The following is an 18,821-nucleotide window of genomic DNA, read 5'->3' on the forward strand; positions in this document are numbered from 1 at the left end:
GGGGGGGGGGGCAAACAGGTTACACAGTTGTCGTACCTCCTTGTTGTGGTCATTTTTTATTGGTAACCTGAACTTGAGTTTCTGCTTTCGCCACAACTCGTATGTCAATTTGAAAGGCTAATCTTAACCTTAATAGGCAAAGAGAATGTCCCCCTGTGACGGATTACGCTTTACATTTGCCCAAATAAAGCAGCAAAGACATTTGTTGGTCGGTGGTGACAGTGATGACAAGCAAGTCGCTGTGCTGCAGGTCAGTGACTTGTTCTGTGTGCTGTAGGCTGTTGTTCCAGACGGCTTATCACAAGGGCCCTTACTCAGAAAGAATCACTGGTGCATTATTTTGAGTTCCCCACTGTTTCTCATTTCCCTTCAGTCGACAGTTTGCAGCTCTTTATTGGCTCAAGCTGCTCAGCTGTTATTATTGCGCCGCTGCTGGAGACGTGAATGAAAAATATCGCTTACGCTGCGCAGGTTTCTGAAGGTGTTGTTCAAAGACTCGGAGACGCAGCCTCCAGACACTTCATGTTTTAGGTTGTTGCATCTCCTGAAGTGCGCGCTGACATTTCTTGGGTTGCACAAAGACACAAACAGAATCAGCAAGTAGATGTTTCCCAGCTTGGATTTTTATCAGTTGGACAAAATATTGCTAAAACAATTTTTTGGGCAACATAAGATAGCTGAATTCTGATTGGATAAAAACTCTAACCTAAAAACAACAGCACTGGAAGGAGCATAATATGACATGAAGAGAATAAGAATACTTTTAAATATCTAGGGAAAGTAAATTAAAAAATAAATTAACATTTATCATAATTATGATCTGATTTCTGGTTATGTTAGGCCAGCAGAGAAGGCCTTGCTGGCCCTGATGGCCCACCACTGATATATATATAAATAGTTAAATCCAGAGCCAGTTTGTGTGGGTGCTTTACTTTCACTTTGTTGCAATCTTTAGCTCTTTTTTTGAAGTGAAGGGAGTTTGCAGTCTGTTCAGAGTGCTGAGTCATTATCACGTTCGTGTCGATACAAAAAGAAGATTTCTTGGAAAATCGGTGACATTGACAGTGAGCCGTTTCTGTTTGCTTGAAAGCCCTTTTCTTTACTGTCTCCTGGTTAAAGAAGGGTTAGTTTAAGTACACATTTCTGGTGAGGATCTCGCTGTCGATGCTGTTGTCTCCCAGCTGAAAGGTCTGTGTGAGCTCCTGTAGCTAAACCTGCTGCCTGTTATTGAACTTGTGGGATGAAAATGCCGATCGCTTTCACTCCCCCACTCCTCCCCCATGCTTTTAATTTCTTTTCGTCAGCAATGGACGATAGAGGAGGCAGAGTAAATGCCTCCCTTCTCGTTTTTTTTTTTTTTTCTTTTGCTAACTGTATGTGCATCTGCTTTCGGTTCTTGCAGCCTCGCTTTGGCAGGCTGACAGTTTGCAGTAATGCAATGGGCTGGGCCCGACAGCCTGCAGTGTGTTCGACAGAGGAAACCAAAAGCCAGTCAGTCACCACCTCCTCCCCCCCCTTGTCCTGCTTTCACCCCTCTCTCTGTCTCTCTCTCCTCTCTGCCTGCTTCGACTCTTGTCCTTCTGCTCACCCCGAGGTCACTTAATTACCAGTTGTCACAGTCCAGCTGACATCTTGTATGTTAAATGGGAGCGACATGTGACAACAGTTAAACTGCTGACCGCTGCACAGCTGAGCGCCCAACCCACAGCTGTTGTGCCCCCCTCCCGAGGCCCTGGCTGTAGCTTTTATTCTTGTCAGACAGCTGGCCCCCTTTTTTTTTTTTAAATCTTTTTACATCAACGAACAAAGTTGCAGACAACCTCAGCTTTTAAAGATATGCTGACTCATGAGTTTGAATGCTGTGCTGCTGACAGCCCATACTCATACATTTGTCTCCTGAAAACTATTTAGCTCAAAGATGTTTTCCTGCCTCATGCTTTCTAAAATAACCAAATGTATTCTCTGTACATTTAAAACCTCTATGAGTGACTTTATAAAGCCACATTTAGCACTTGTCTAATTGTCAAATACCAGCCTGCTTATTTAAATCTACAATTATGTTTAATTGTTTGATTACGTTTCAAAATCACATACAAATAATCTTTAAACCATGCAGTTTGTGGAGACAAGCTTCAGGTGTCATTTAATATTTTTTAAAATAAGCCAAGCCAAGGCAGGCTTCTCCTTAGAGCTTAAAACAACACAAATATTAGATTGATTCATTTATTTAACATGTTTAATATCGATCTCAGACCCACCTACAACTTTTTACATTTTAATAAAAACTTATTTACAGCTGTAGATATGGATTATTGCTTTGTAAAATGAGTATTTGTATTCATTGTTCTATTGGTTAATTCAACAAAACATAATTTGCTTTCACAAAATTATTTCTAAAACTGAACCGCTCCTTGTTTACTCATCCATGTTGTCAAGTCCACAATTTGTTATTTTTAGAAAATGTTTCTTTGACACAAAGAAAAGTCGTAATGACACAGCTCTCCCAAAGGTATGTGAAACCATTTATCAAAAGATTATCTGACTGTGGATGCACTGGTGGTCAGTGGAAGTGCTGACTTGCGTCATTAAAGCGGACTTAGCCTGATTTTTAACCCAAGTCTTGTGGTTTTTTTTTTCAGCTTCACGTTCAGGTTAGGCACCTTCTAAAAGCAGGAGAGTGCTGTCATCTTATTGAAGTGTTGCCTCACAAAAGGGAGAGGAGGAAGCGCACAAACCCCAAGTGACTGTACCGGGTGTGCGATATTGTACGAGGCCGGGGGCGGGGGGAAGCTGGGAAGGAAGATGTTCAACCCGCAAAGTGAGACGGCTCAGTCAATGAAAACTCGTTTAAAGCGTGGAGAGAGGGCCTGCACGAATACGAAAGTAAACACAACAAACTAACTGTAAAGAACATTACACGTAATGTAGACCAAAATTAATATGTGCAGAATAATCTCTTAACATTGGAGTTTTTTTAAAGTACTTTATTGTTTTGGTTATTTTTTAGTAAAAATCTTGAATTTTATTTTAAACACCAGTACAAGCAGTTTCAAACCTTTTTTAGACACTATATATATGCAACAAACTTTGTATACATTTCTCTAATTAACATTTTTTGTTTTGTAGTTATAATTAGCATCTTAATATATTATTAAAATGACGCTTATTACTTTTGCATGTCTAATGGAGCACTGTTACAAAGTAATATTCCCCTTGGATCAATAAAGTACTATATCTAAATCTTAAAGGTAATTGGAGAATTCCTTCAGTAGCTGGTATAAATTGATGGTAGATCATTTTATTTTTTCAACAGTTCAGAAGATATAAAGGTTGAGATTGGATTCTGAGCTTTGCACAAAGAAGATGCCACTAAAACCATTAAATGTAGTCAGAGTTGAAGAAACTGTTCCCAGTTAAATGACGAAACTCATCACAGAGATGGTAAAAACGTGAGGAGAAGCCGATCGAACGCTTTTCGGGAAGCAGACATATTTTTATCTTTGTTTTTTAATCGAGTCACAGCTAATTTTATAATTTGTCACGTGACAATCTGGAAGTAAACTTTTATCTTTGAAGCTGAAATGGATTCTGCTCTTTTTTCCATAGATTAGAAAACAGATGCAGGTCTAGGTTTGAGTTTAATGTTAGCTGTATACTTTGGGGTTTTACCAAGCTGAAAGGACGCCCACTGTTACAGTTTCACTTCTCAGGAGAACTAAAAAAAAGCTTTTTTTCTCCAAAATCATTTCTTTCTGACCATTTTCTTTTTCTTTTGCCCCATTGACAGAAGTACATCACCACAGCATGATGATGCTTCCCTGTGGAGCTGGACACTAGGTGATGGGTGTGTGCTACATGCAGCATTTTCCTAGATGACCCAAAAGTTTGATTTGGGGATCCGATCAGATGTGTTTTGGGCGAATGTGACCACCCCAACCTGTTGTTTTTTGGGTTTTTTTTATAAGGGGAGTCCAAATCTTAATTAAAGGCTCAAACTCCCCTTTCTCTCCTCTGCATCAAAAGAGTCAGCTGAAACGATTCAAGCATCTAATCTGGGTGCCTCCCTGTTGAGGATTTTCAGACATACCCACTGGATAGAGTTGCCTTTGTAACAAGGAAGTCCCTCGATTTAGGGGGTGAAAAAACTGGTTGATAAAAATGTGCTCTTCTCCTGTCATGTTGTGAGCAGCTGCTAGCTTAGCTGACCCGTCAGCCCTCCTACCTGCTCCGGCTGCTGTCTGTGGTAGGAAAGACTCAGGGAAAAATGTCACCCAATCCCACTTCAAAATAAACCAGAGCAGTCCTTTTTAAATAGAAGATGAAAGAGTGCACCAAATCAAAGTAAATCTTGTGGGACTAGTCTGTGTTTGGGAACAGACAGTAACGGTCAGAAACCCGGCAGAGGTGGAATCAGACAAACATTCCTGTGGGATGGCGTATACACTGTCACGCTGACTAACATTAAAAGGATTCCGAGTTAACTTTGCCTGAGCTCAGTTTTTATTCCACTTATAACTATTTATTTATGCTCTGGGTTCATCAAATCAGACAATGTCTTTAGCCAGGTAGACAGATATGTGAGGGGGGAAAACATGAATTTACTTTAAAATTTTCATTCAGTTTGAGAACAAGTCAGATCAGGTGAAAGTGGCCATCTTGTTGCTGCACTGGTTGTTGGAACGAGCTGAAACACTACCACCTACTGCCTGAAATCATAATCCTTATTTCCTGACTACAGACCATCTGCATTGTTTTCTTTTAATGTAGCGCATGTAAGCATTTGATTTCTGAGTAATACATATAATTTACAACAAATAATCCCTGTGAGTTTATAAAACATCTTTAATGCTAATGCCATCCTTCACATCAAATTCAAACTTTGCGTGTAAGGTGTCTGTCAATACAAGTAAATAAATGTGAGTTCACACTCGAAGCAACCAGCCGTTTTCATGTTCTGTCATTGCTGAATAGATTTTTATCAGGCTCTCTCTTTGCAGGAGCAGATCCATGTGCCCATCTACCACCCAACGCCCAGCCAAGCCCGGCTGGCCACTCAGCTGACAGAGGAGGAGCAGGTCCGCATCGCCCAGCGTATCGGACTCATCCAGCACCTACCGAAGGGCGTGTACGACCCGGGGCGAGATGGCTCTGAGAAGAAAATCAGAGAGTAAGTTTTAGCCTTTCCAGGTCCGATTCAGCAGACTAAGATTAGCACCAACTCTCCACCGTGGTTTGGGATCGAAGTCCCCATAAAACAGCTCAACCATCCTGTTTCTTTAAGCTTAACTACGATTAGAGAAATGAATACATATCTTATATTGCATGGGAATAGGTAATATGTATGTTCTCTTCCTCCCATAAAAGCTCATTCAGCTATTTGCAGGAGCTTTTGTTTGGTTGCTTTCTGTTTTTAAACCTTAATGTGAAGTTCTGTTTATGATTGACGTTATTGAGACGTGGTTCTCTCCTCTGCAGGTGCGTCATCTGTATGATGGACTTTGTTTACGGAGACCCCATCCGGTTCCTGCCCTGCATGCACATCTACCACATGGACTGTATAGATGACTGGCTGATGAGGTCCTTCACCTGCCCCTCCTGCATGGAGCCTGTGGACGCTGCACTGCTCTCCTCCTACGAGACCAACTGACACAAACACCCCCCGAACCGCACAGGACCCGTACACATCTACGAACACACTCGGTTCACTAAACTTCCACCTTCCTAACTTATATCCCGGATTAGTAAGATTGTGTTATCAAAGCAGTGAACATTAAAACAAAACAAAACAAAACAAAAAACCAGTAGGGTAAGTTCTGTTGGTGTGCAAATATACATTTGATTATGAAGCTGTTTGTGTGAGTGTGTGTGTGAGTGTGTGTGTGCACGCACGCTTTCCTCAGTTGGCCTGCTGGACAGGACTGCATCTGAGAAAGGACAAGCAGGAGCTGCTGCCAAGGAAGAAGTGAAAGATGAGCACTGAAAAGGCAGGAAGTGTGCACGAAGACTGTGACCAAGAGTCAGGGGAATGGATGGTGGTTAACGGAGAAACTCTTTTTGTGTGTTCTGCTTTGAAATCTGGCATACACAATTCCTTTTATTTACTCCCCATCAGTGACGTGTTCATGAGGGGAGAAGCTGCAGGTTGTGTCTCTTGGACTCTTGGTGACTGGTAATGGTCGTGACCAAAGGAAACGTGGAAAGAGATCACCTCCAGGAGATCTGTTTATTGAAGAATCATATTTACTACAAAGAAAAAGACTACTAGGGCCGGACACCTGACTTCGGAGTAGAGACTACTGATCCTTTGAGCCGAGATACTGCTCCTGTCTTCAGCACACTGACCTTGATTTGTCTCACTGTATAGATATTTCCTGTGAAAAATATGATTGGTTGATGGATTGGTTGACCGTCCTGTGGCTTCGTGAAATCTGTTCCTTGTTTATTTGGCAAATAAACATAAGGGCTTTTATTGAATCTGTTTACCAACACAACAAAAGGAAGTCTGTGCGTTGCTACAACAAGTCGACAAAACATCAATGAAAATGGGCTAATGGCAGTTTTCAATCACAACTTGGACAAGTGAACCATTCAGCAGTCATGTCAGTGACGTATAAGACGTATCTCTGGGTACTTCCCTATTAAAGATGTAGTTTATTGTATCAAAAACCTGAAGCGTAGGGTTTGTTTTATTAGAGGTGGCAAACCTAAAATAATAAATTCCATTAAGGTTTAGGCCTTTTTTGTTTTCTTTTAAAAAAAGCAGCTTTTGAAATTTTTAAACCTACAGAATGTTGGGTTCATTTTAATGTGAGGAAAACTAGTCCAGCTTTGATGGTGATGGGGGAAACGTGTCGGTGCATATTTCCGAGGCCGCTTCCTGATTTAATCCCCTCTGATCGGATGTTCTCAGTCTAAATCTGTGTTAATTATTTGTCAAGACGCCTCAGTCCAAATGATCTCCCTGCCACGTTTGAGCATTTGTCTCTCATCTAACCCGGTTTCCCGCAAAAGCACAAGAAAACTCACCTTGCTCAGTCAGATTCTTTCCCTCTTCCTTACCACCTTTCAGCATGTGAGTTAGACCTGTGAGGGAGAATCTTCCAGGAAATCGTTTCTGCTTTTCAGTCTGGCAGCACGTTAACCAACATGTGATCGGTTAACGTGTGCATATTTGAGGAAGTGTACGGGGGTTTTGGAAAAGTTTGTGGTTGGGCAAACGGGCTGCAGTCAGCACCTTAGTTTTTGCACAGTGCCGTTTGGTAGTTCTCCCTGATTGTCGCAGCAGCGCTTCATGGCCGTCCAAGGAAAGATTTGCATCGGCTGCTAAAAATGTGAGCAAAGTCCAGTCAGGAGAGCGAGAAATGGAGGGCAGGATGCACAGACAGTTCAGATAAAGTTTTTTTTTTTTCTTTTTCAAAATCTGGACTAGGTTGTAGATTGTATAGATAAATTAAAATCTAATTATCGTCGTTCTTAAAATCTGTTCCACTAAAAATAACCTTTCCTTCGTTTGGTTTCGGCGATGACGTAAGCTGCACAAGACGTTGCTAAATCAGAGGACAAAATGGCTTTCGGTTCAGGCTCGGTATCAAGAGTGGCCTGTTTATTTATATTTGACCAAACGCCCAAAAATGCGATGTGAGAGCATGTCCAGAGTGGATTCTGGTTTGAACTTTCCAGGAGACTGAGCAGCAATGTGTTCTCATACGTGGATGAGGGTATGTAAGTCTTGTGTTTGTTTGTGAATGCTTGTATAACCTTTCCCTGTTTGTAAGATGAAATATGCATATGCTCTGTACTTAAAGCAAATAATAAACGGGCAACAGAACACACAGACCAGGTTGGTTGATTTATTTCTGTCGTAGATGGAAGGAAAATTTTTAAAAAAAGGAACAAGTTATATTTAGTTTCAGTTTCTTAACTAAAATAAAAAGACTAACCTTATCTGAAAACATCTGATTTGTGTTCACTTTTCTGCAATTTCTTTTTTCTTTTTTTAATTGTTACAAATTATTTAATCATTCAAGAGCTGTTGAGATGTTCTAAAGAGGTAAATGATCCATTTGAATAGTTTAAAAACAGGATTGTGTTGTGGCAATTGTGCAAAACGTCAAATAATTTCTAAAAACATTAGTTTTAAAGCGCTTGAAGTGAAACTAAAATTCAGGGTCTAGATGTTCAAATATGAAGTTTGAAATTTGAACTATTGACCAAGACTACAGACCATTTTAAATGCTTGTTAATGTTTTCAACAAAATATTTTTTTCTTTTTCCTTGACAGATTTATGTAAATATGTAATCAACCTCTGACATCACAGGGGGGGTCATCAGTGAGAGAAATCCAGTTTTTACCCAGAGGGATTTAAAGAAACAGAGAATTGAACATAAAAACAATAGTTTGTTTTATGTAAACAGTGAGTCATTTCTGATTTCAGTTTCACCCCGAATTTCGAAGTCTTTCAGTCTCATAACTCGGTGACATATGAGTCACGTTCCTGAGCACAATTCACGGCTCTTCTGACGTCTTCACACTCTGAAACTAGAAGCACTCAGAGGGCGCAAACTTCCGACCGAGGCCACGGCGTCAATAATACCTGCTGGAGCACGGAGAAGGTTTCAACAAAGGAGTCACCTGTGACCTTAACCTTTGGCCTTGACATTTGACCGGCTCTGCACCAAAATCTACTCACTTGTTCCTTGTACCATGTGGGATGTTTCCTGAAGAATCATAATTGTTTTGAGTAATCTGACAGACCAGACTAGAAAGAGGCTACTTAAAACATGAGCTAATGAAAGATTGAGGTTAAATATCGAGTCAGTCACGTCACAAAAAGGTGACTAACTAATCTGAGGTCACATCTATGGAGGAAGTTGACATTTCACAGCAAGAAATTCCTTTTCTTCACCGTCACGTTCTGGTAAAATATCCTGCATCTGTCTCCATTTTTTGTCAAAACTCCATTGATTCAGAACTTCTGCTTCTACGACTGACGATGACAAAAAGAGACAGGCACTAAGACAGGCTACTGAACTGTTTTTTATTATTTCTCCATTAGAGGAAGTGGCTTTCACAACTCATATTTTTTTCCTGTTGATGTAACTAAAAGTTATCTTCAGAGAATTAATGCTAACCGTCAGAAGGGCTTAAACTTATAAAGCTATGCACAGCTATTGATGATATAAAGTAGCAACATTGGAAACTCTGCTTCAGCAAAAGTACGACTGAAAAAATGCTGCTTTTAAAATTTCAGTTATTTGTGTATGTCTTGTATAAAAAGAGATTGCAGGATTCTTTAAAGTGAAAGAGGGTTAACCAAATTCTCCAAAACAAAAAAGACAATATTTTTCACCAACATAGTGTCTTCGTTTTCACTTCATGTATATACTTTTTAATATTTACCTGCATTGTTTTAGTCAAATTTGGTTGCAGGTTTGTAGTTTGAACTTGTATTTCCCTGCCTGGTGGCATATAAGTTACTTTCTCATCTGCATTTAAAGCCTTACAATTAAAGAAGTGTTTAAAAGTATAGAAATATTCACATATAAATTTGTGTTTCTTTTTCCTCCTAAATCTAAACTAAGCAAGTGAAATGAGTGTTTAATTGTAGACCTTTATAAAACATGCAAAATAGTTCAAGGAGAGGGAAAATGCTAATATGAGCAGAAAAGCAAACAAACAAACTAGAGGACATAGCTGACTCCCACCAAAATATCTTCTTTTGTGGTGGGGGGGGAGAGCATAAGAATGAGTAGGCACAAGTCCTTATCTTCATACCGTTTTAGCGTGTTCTGTAAGGGAAAAGAAAAAGCAGAATTAGCATTAGCAACAAACAAGATGCCTTTAAACAACACCTTTAAAGTGGTTAATTTTCAACAACAGTCTGTCTTTTTTTTAAGTAGACCTGGCTGAGTTTAGTGTGAGAGTAGACACATATAGATACAACTGTGATGGGCTCATTTTAAAATATTCTCTCTCTCTCTCTCTCTCTCTCTCTCTCTCTCTCCATATATATATATATATATATATATATATATATACACAAATGAAGACGTTTATCTTCTACGCTTTAATAACGAAGGCTCCTGTACAGAAGTCAGATCTCTGAGCTGCAGGTCGCCGGCTTCGCACAGAGCAGAGCACCGAGGCCTTCCACCTGAAGCAGGCAGACCCTTTCAGACCCGCCTCCTAACACCACGGCCAATCAGAACGCTACTCGAAGCCACATGACCCCGGAACTAATTCCAAATATGGGCAAACCCCTCCTCTCTTGTTCTAAATCATCTGCAGGCCTCCAAATGCGGAGAAACACCAGATGAGCCTTTGAGTTAAGTCAAATTTATTTATGTAGCACTTTTTTAGCAACAAGGCAGTTCAGAGTGCTTTGAATGAGTTTACAAGACTTATTCTCTTTGCATCGGTATTTATTCCTTCTGTAACAAAATCTTTCTTTTAAAAGAAAAAAAAAAGTTAAAGTCGGTGTAAAATTGGAAAAACACGGAGGTCCAGAGCAGGATCAGCTGCTCAGATCTGGTTCAAATGAATGTGTTATTTTCCGCCTCTTTATTTGGACCTGCAGTAACTTTTAGCTGATATTAGGCTGCGGCGCACCGATAATAAGAGGCTCAATAATGATGTGGCGGGCGGAGAGATGAGAGAAAGTTTTTTTTTTTAATGATTTTCAACTTTCACTTTAGTGAAACAGGCCTGTCTCGGGAGGCTTCAGTGCCCACGGGGTCATATTCTCTCTGAGCTGTCAGGACGCACGGCCCGTGGAGCGTTACGCACTCGGCCCGAATGTTTATAATCTGTTGTAATCTGGATGTGGATCTGCTGGGACACATGACAGACAAATAACCTGACATTTTAGGTACATATTTTAATTCATTTCAAGCCTACCTTTTTATTAAAAGGAACATAAACGTTTTAACAAAAAGTGCTGCCAAAAATAAATAAATAAATAAATAAATAAATCAGAGCCGTTTGTCAGGATCTCGTTTCTGGCATCAAATTAACTTTATTCTGAGAAATTATCTATTTTAGTTTAGTAATAGAGTATTTTAAAGCATAATTATAATTATTTTTATTATTTTGTTTGTTTGTTTTTCAGAGGAAACATTAAATATAATCAATGTGCCATCTTGGAGCAAAATAAAAATGACATGATGAACACATAAAAATATATTATTGCCACATTTTTTAGAAAGGAAAAAAAAGATGGGTTGGCAAATGACAAAATAAGGAAATAACACATGTGTGTATGTGTGTGTGGGAGGGGGGTTGATTGGTTATGTCTTTTTTGTGCTGAGGACTGGAGATGGACTCAGAAAATGGACAAAATAATCTGTGATGACTATAAAACATGTTGTGACTTGTCCCATAATCAGGTTAGATGCCTGACTGATCTTTTTTTTTTTTTTCCTTTTTTGGCATGACAAAACACACAGTTAAACAGGTTAATGTGTGTCCTAATTGTGCCGCACAGCTTGTGAAAGTAAAGATGTCTTTTGTGGCTTTCGTCACAGTCTCTGAACAGGCACTGAGGAAATGAGCACGCTCAGTGTTGATTAATCAGCTACCACAGCCATGTTTAAGGTATAAAATGCACCTCCAGCCCTGGGTTAACATTTGTCTTTTACACACAGAGCAGTCCCCAAATGCTCTTAGGTATGTAATAAACAGTTTTGAGGGGAAAACTAGAAGAAGAAAAATACAGAGCAGTAAGATAACGAACATCTGGGAAACATCCCCACAGAAACAGACAAGAGAACCGAAGCACTGAACGCAGGGAGGGGAATCCAAAGGGATGAACTGAATCGCATCAGAGAAATATCCAAACCATGAAGGAAACCCCCCGCCCTGCCCCAATGTGACCAAATTCACTGGAAAATACAACTCACTGCAAGAGAACTGCAGCTTCAGCTTCAAACTGCTGGTGAGATTAACACTCATATATCTGGAAGGCAGGACGAAAATTATGGAAGCTCATTTCTGCCACTTTGAAGGGAAAACAAATCTCTAAATTGAAATACAGTCTCAAAATGATAACTTAGCCTCTCATAATTATGAGATTTTAATAATCCATTAGACATTAAACTATATGTTGACACATTATATTATCGATTTTATATCCTTGCACATATTTAAACTGATAGTGAATGCATTTTTCTATGTTTTTATGTATTTTAAAGCCATAATAGCTGTCAAAATATGTAATTTTTCAGTGTATCTGATTTGAATTTTGTTTATTTGTATCATCTGATGAAATAACTTCTAAATACGAGTCATTCACTACCAAAGGTCTACCACAAAATTTGTAATAAATGAGCACAATCTGCAGTCATGTTTTGTTGCCAACAATTAAGAGTTGTTTGTTTACATTCGAATACTGACAAGTTCACGTCGTCAGTCTCGGCGCTCGATGGATATTAAGTCTGTAAAATAATCCCAGAATCAGAGGAGAACAGAGGAACCAGGAAGGCTAGAGAAAAGGTGAAGTTCTTCTTCTGTTCTTCTGAAAAGAAGCAGAGACTAAAAGCTGTGAGGGCGAGCGCCGACAGGAGTGGAGTCATTTAGGGGAGCAAACTGAGGGGTGGAGAGCATCTGAAGTACTGATCGATGAATTTAGCTGTAAACAAAGATGAGGAATATTTACTGTTTTCTAAAGCAACTTTCACAAAAACCCTGATAAGTCTGAGTTCCATTAACCCCCAAACAATCATTTGTTGATGGAGTGTTAGAATCGTAAAAATTCACATCAAAAACATTTTAAAAATGGCATATTTTGACAGCTATTATGGCTTTAATGGCTGAGGAGTGTGTTTTTGAACAGGTGTTGTCACCTGGTGTAGTTATGGTCTATTTAACACATGATTAAAGGCGAACTGATTGTTCTTCTGTTCAGGCACACTCTTTACTTCCAAGCTGTGACGCGCCACACCCAAAACCAGCAGCTTCCGTTGATTTCTCTGCAGTCAGATGTTTTGGTTACAATTCATCTGAATAACAATATGAGAACACGGGGACTCAAATTGGAAAGCGTGTTACTCACGAAAGTCGGATGTTATTAGCGCGGCTCGTCCCCCGCTAGATGGTCGCCCCGGGGTCCGCGGTGTGCCCCAGCAGCAGTTGGACCACCTCCGCGTGCCCCTCCCTCTGGGCCAGGTGCAGCGGCAGGTTGCCCCTGTCGTCCGCCAGGTTCACGTCGGCCCCGTGCGCTATGAGCGCGCGCACCGTGTCCACGAAGCCCTCGCGCGCGGCGTCGTGCGTCACGGTGAGGTTTAGGAGCGGGTCGCGCGCGTCGGGGTTCGCTCCCGCCGCGAGGAGCGCCTCGACGAGCGGAGTGTTTCCCAGCATCGCCACCTGCAGAGAGACGCCAGAAAAGGCCGGACAGAGTCAGAGGAGCCGAATAAACGGGAGCAGAGGGACGCGCGGAGAGGGCCTAAAGGTCTGCGGGTCGCGACCTGCAGCTACACCCAGACAGCCGTGCTTTAAACTACAAATAACTGGAGTTTTAACACTGAATGATGTTCCTGCTAATTAGATTTATAAACCCACACGCTGCAGGGGACGTTAGTTTTACTGTTACTATCCCCTAATTCAGTAACTCCACATGCGCTGCACGGATTTATTATCATAGTTTTATTTAAGAACTTTAGGGTTTAAAATCTAATTTCCAAGTGCGTCTTGGCCAAGCAGGCAGCGGCTCAGACAACACTGAAATATACAACACACACAGATAGTAACATAGATTTACGCATCACTAAAACAAAGACAAAATGGCATTAAAACTGCAGGCCTAAAACAATAAGGTTGAGTTGAGCTACAGATGCTTAGGGCTAAATGTCCTCTGACAGGACGCAGACGACGCACAGAAGAAGATTTAAAAATTTCCATCCAGATGTTTGCGTTTTTATAGGTCGTTTGCATCTTGTCCAATTTCACTTAGTGCAGAGTTCCTTCAAATTCAGCTGCTTTTGGAGCCGATTCTAGCATCGTGATGCAGTTCTCTGTTTTTCCTTTAAAGAAATAAGTTTGAACAAAAACTATCATCTATAAGCGCGTTTGGTCTGCACCAACTAAAGCTTTTGGGTTTTTTTTCCACCCCGGGCGCAGTTTTGTCAGGTTTTATAAATGGCGTCATGACTCCAGATTGGCCCTAAAAGTAAATTCCAAACTAATTCTGGTCAATAAGAAACTTTGCTATGAGTGTGCTGTGAATATTTCACGCACCTCTCGGGCGCGGTTTTTCTGCTGTGCTCAGACCTCCACCGTGCTTTCAGTGAGTCTAATTAAACACCTAATTGGTGATTTTTTATATTTATTATTTAATTAACGCTGAAAAACTATTTTTTTCCACACACACGTTTGTTTGGAAGCTGCAGAACATTGTGTGCTGCAGTCACAGCCTCATTTTCTACAACTTTAGTTCTTTTTTGTTTTCTAATTTCCCCACTAGCTTAAAAAAAAAAACAAATTAAAAATAAAACTAAAAATTGACAAATTATAAATCCTTTATACTTGTTTAAGATAAATTCAAGGTGTGGCATGTTGCTAATTTTCCACACTGAGACAAAGCTTCCTCTCCACCTCACTTTTGTTTCTGTTATTTTCCTCCAAAGCAGTAATTATGTTATACTATATATTATATTATAATAAAAATGTACTATACATTTTAAAAACAACAACTTTTTTTTTTTTACATTAGAACGCTTTTATGACATTTATGCTCTATAACTATATTCTCCAACTAGTGAAACAGATTAAATTACATGACAAACATGGTTAAAAAATGCAAAAAAAATTATATTTATCGATATATTTAATATTTATATAAAAAATAGAAGCAAAACTAAATATATTTTTTCCTCAGTGTGTGCTAATGTTAAGGAATTTAGCTTATTGTTGATCAGATATGAAAAATTTAAACTTATTGCTAAATAAACATGTCTTTACAAAGTTTGATGTGTTTGAATAATCAGATTTAGTCGAGCTGAGCAAAGAAAACAAAGGTTAAAAAGTATGAAAAACATGAGGCAGCACATGGCACAAAGTAGGAAGTGACTTCTCACTGACAACAGTCAGGAAATCTTTTTTAAAAAAGCTGCTAAGTTTAAATTTTTTGACTTATAACTCAAGCCTGAAAAGGTTTAATGCAGATTGAAGAGTTTCCTACCGACCTGTAAAGCAGTTCTTTTGAATTTATTCTGCCCATTGATGTCAGCTCCAGCTTGCAACAAAAGCAAAACTCTCCTCAGGTCTCCCCTGGCTGAAGCACTGCAGAGCAAATCTATTTGGGACTCCATTTGTTGCAAAATGAAAAGAAAATGCGAGCACAGACACTCCAGGTTTGCCAAAGACTTTGAAGAGGAAGGGGTGGGCTCGAATTTTACACAATGGACTGATTTATAAGTCTCCAAGAAGCACCTCCTTCCCTGCCTGCATCACCAGTTATCATCCATACATCCCTGCCTGCCTCTGACGAGGCTAAGGGGACGACTCTTCGAATAAATGTCCTCAGGGAGGCTAAACATAATGATTTACAAAGCTCTCAGCAACACAGGTGTTAAAGATAATATGGAAACTGGTGAGAGGTGAGTAAACACAAGTCTGTAAATTCAAGCTGTCAGGTAAACAGTTTGTGAAGCAAATTGCTGAAAATAAATTTTGTGGCAGGCCATGTGCAAAATGTGTTAATATTACAGCGATGAGCAAACAACTCTCCTTTCTTTTTTTCTTTCTCTCTTTCTTCAAAGCAGAGGCTGATACAGCATGCAATGATTTATGGCTGCTATAGATTATTTCCCTCTTCCTCAGTAATCCAATCAGACATCCTTCAAATTTAACAAATTAGGGATGCAATTTTACTTTAAATTCTTAAAATACACTGAGCTACAACATTAAAGGCAGAAACTTTAGAACCATATAGGTCCAACTTCAAATGACGAAAAGCTCCTCATCTATTTTAAAGCACTTCCAGGCGATTTAGGAAGAAATTGGAGGAAAAATAAAAGAAATTAGACGATTTATTTGGCTCAAATATTGCGCATTAATAAAAGCCAGCTTAGCATTCGAGTAATAGCATGGGAAATCAAAGCCTAATGTGCAACACTCAAAGCAAAAGTGCATTACAAGCAAAACGAAACAAAAACACTTACTCAGAATGAGATTCGAACCGCAACATAAACCTTTTTCCATTTTCCTGGTCGATATGCGTCGAGCTGCAGACTCGACACAACGAATAATAATAATAATAAATAAATAAAAATAACAACAACCCAATAGGCCGCTCACAAGAAAAGGCCATGTCACAGGATGTGATGTAACACCCACTTCCCGCTCATTTTCAAAACCCTTTTGTTTTCTTTTTCTTTTTTTACTAAAACATAGACAGCATGTCCAATCTCCAGTGAGCCCCTGAACGCAGCATCCAGTGGTAATACCTGCGCGGAGGACCATACCGAGCCTCTTCTCATGTCCGAACTCTCGCCTTTAGAATGACGGCCATCATCACTCATCTGTCACATCAGCTCCACATCCGACGGAGCAAATGTGAAAACCAGTTCACAACTGGGTCAAAAAAAAAAAAACCTGCAGCTGGAGAGCAGGCATTTTACTGTGAGACTGAGAAGCCACGTGCCGAGCCCCTGTTTACAGTTCGGCTGCAACGAACATTTAGTGGCTTTATTTGAATTTCTGATCCAAATTAAAAAAAGAGAAAACTAAACATAAGATGGTCTGATTGGACAAAATAAGACCCGCCCCATCTGGAAACGAAAACATATTTCTGTAACTGCAATTCAGTGAAATCCAGCTGGTATCTTTAGACTTTCCAGGCTGCTGCGTCTTCTTAATATTTTATCACTTTAAAGAACGAAATAAAATGTTTGTATTAGGTTTAGACAGTACAGCACTTTTTGGTTTCTCTTCTTTTTTTTTTTTTAGATGATATTGCCCTCTGGTGGTGATAAAACCAGATGTTTGACGCAGCAGCAGTGACACGTCTGATGTGATGAAAGCTTCACTTAAAATCAAATTGACCTTTTTCACATATAATTTTCTGCACAGTGGAATACGTTCTATCTGTCACAACATCAGCAGTGAGATTGGACTCGATACATCCTCCATCACGATGCAAAACAGCCTTAAATCCTGACATTTAGGATGCTTTGAGGCTGTTGTAGACACAAAAAGACACCCAGATGTGTCCAATCCACTGGACAAGCAGCTATCACAGAACCTGTAATGTTCAGGACTTGTTTCAGCCTCTTCTTCATTTTTTGTGGTGATTATGTTTTTGAGTTTGGAGTTTATTTTTGTCATACATCACATGATTACTTCAGGTGCCTTCATATTGAGCTCCTCTTCTCACCACCGGCTGAATCACTCAACACTCACCCCCTCCCCGTGTATCTGTGTATATCCACTATACTCCTTGGCCTCTCAGTTAGCTGTTAGATCCTCCTGTGCACTTCTTTTCAAGTCATGTGCTCCTTAGTCTTGGTTTGATTTGGTTTAGTTTAGTCTTCGTGTTCACCTATTAATAAAATACAGACTGCTCCTGCCTCCTGCACCATTTTAAGGTCCTTTATGTCCTTCATCCACCTCATTCCCATGACAGAAACATGTTCAGAACTGTGGAAACTGGTCGTCTGTTTTAATATGACCGGTGCATACATAGTTTTTTGCTTTTATTTAAAACCATTTAATAGCTTTGATTGGGCTGCTTTTATCCAGAGTTTTAAATCAGTAAATAGCAACAAACCTTCCAAAGAAATGATGTGAATTGTTCAGCTTGGTAAACTTTTATGTTATAGCTGCACAGGATTGTGTCTGTGCCCACTCTTTCTTGTGTAACGTGCTTTGCATAGAAAACAGGAAACCGGGGCTATAGGCTCAAGCCCACGTGTTTAACCAGCCAGGTTATTGGAAACATTGGTTATGTCATGAGACTGTTTACGACTCTCATTAAAAAGTCAGAATTGAGTCAATCGACCACGAAGAGATGCAAGGTAACAAAAAAGTTACTTATTGGGCAAAGAGTTTCCACATATACCAGGTTTTTGTAAAACAACACTTTGTTAAAGATTAAAACTGAAGTTTTCAAACCATTTATGCAATTTTATCATTTTTATAATATTAACAGAAAGGTAAAGGAGCAAAACTATGTAAAGATGGAAACTTTAAGCTTTTCCCCCCAGAACTCACAATCTTTATATTTTTTGTGCTTGTTTGTAAAAAGACCGTAAGACAAATGTGAAACTATTAAAATTTAAAGCAACAAACCACTGTCAAACATCAGTTTCTTATCGAAACAGTTCAGAAACAGAAACAGTTAAAGTAATGTTGCAATGCTGTTCAGTTCTTTATATGGATACACTAGACCTAAGTATAAATGCTTTGTTGTCTGTGTAACAAATGGGCAGTTCAGTTTTGAGATTAAACTTACTATTTATCAGATGTCAACAACTGAAGGATGAAATTTGTTCATTACAGGGAACCCTTTATCATAATATTTACACAGAATAAGAAGGAAATTGAAATTTGTCTTTAGAGTTTTATTACAAAAATAAAACTAAATGAAAAAAAAACAGAATTAACAATAAACAGTTATGATGACACAACAAAAATAAGGTTAAAACTAAGAGTTAAGGGAATATTTTTGTGAGGAATGACTATTTTGTAATTACTTTGAATGAGTATTTAGCAAGATTAAACAGCAACAAGTAATACTTTAATAATCTAAGGTGAAATAGTGATTATTAGTTTATGTGAAACAGAGGATATCTTTGAACAGAATGTTTGGATTTATAGGATTGATATT

General features: G+C 39.3%; 2 protein-coding genes across 3 annotated transcripts in view; one reads left to right on the forward strand and one right to left on the reverse strand.

Moving 5' to 3' along the window:
* rnf11b (ring finger protein 11b) overlaps positions 1-7,836 on the forward strand; it is a 29,162-nt gene extending 21,326 nt beyond the window's left edge. The window contains exons 2-3 of the mRNA XM_017406859.3: positions 4,998-5,167; positions 5,476-7,836. Of these exons, the coding sequence (XP_017262348.1) occupies positions 4,998-5,167; positions 5,476-5,647 (342 nt within the window). The 3' untranslated portion in view covers positions 5,648-7,836. The remainder of the gene's footprint in view (positions 1-4,997; positions 5,168-5,475) is intronic.
* A 1,013-nt stretch (positions 7,837-8,849) lies between these two features.
* Positions 8,850-16,653, reverse strand: cdkn2c (cyclin-dependent kinase inhibitor 2C (p18, inhibits CDK4)). 2 transcript variants are annotated; one of them, XM_037974037.1, is made up of 3 exons: positions 15,178-15,383; positions 13,050-13,360; positions 8,850-9,789 (listed from the first exon to the last, which is right to left on the reverse strand). In XM_037974037.1, the coding sequence occupies exons 1-2, from the start codon at positions 15,301-15,303 to the stop codon at positions 13,085-13,087; spliced, it is 402 nt and encodes a 133-aa protein (XP_037829965.1). In that variant the 5' UTR covers positions 15,304-15,383; the 3' UTR covers positions 8,850-9,789; positions 13,050-13,084. The 2 variants fall into 2 exon arrangements, with proteins under 2 accessions (XP_037829965.1, XP_024859770.1); XM_025004002.2 differs by lacking the exon at positions 15,178-15,383 and adding an exon at positions 16,441-16,653 and having other exon boundaries at positions 8,857-9,789.
* Positions 16,654-18,821: the final 2,168 nt, after the last annotated feature.

This window comes from Kryptolebias marmoratus, linkage group LG24 (assembly GCF_001649575.2).
Source record: "Kryptolebias marmoratus isolate JLee-2015 linkage group LG24, ASM164957v2, whole genome shotgun sequence".
NCBI classification, from domain to species: domain Eukaryota; kingdom Metazoa; phylum Chordata; class Actinopteri; order Cyprinodontiformes; family Rivulidae; genus Kryptolebias; species Kryptolebias marmoratus.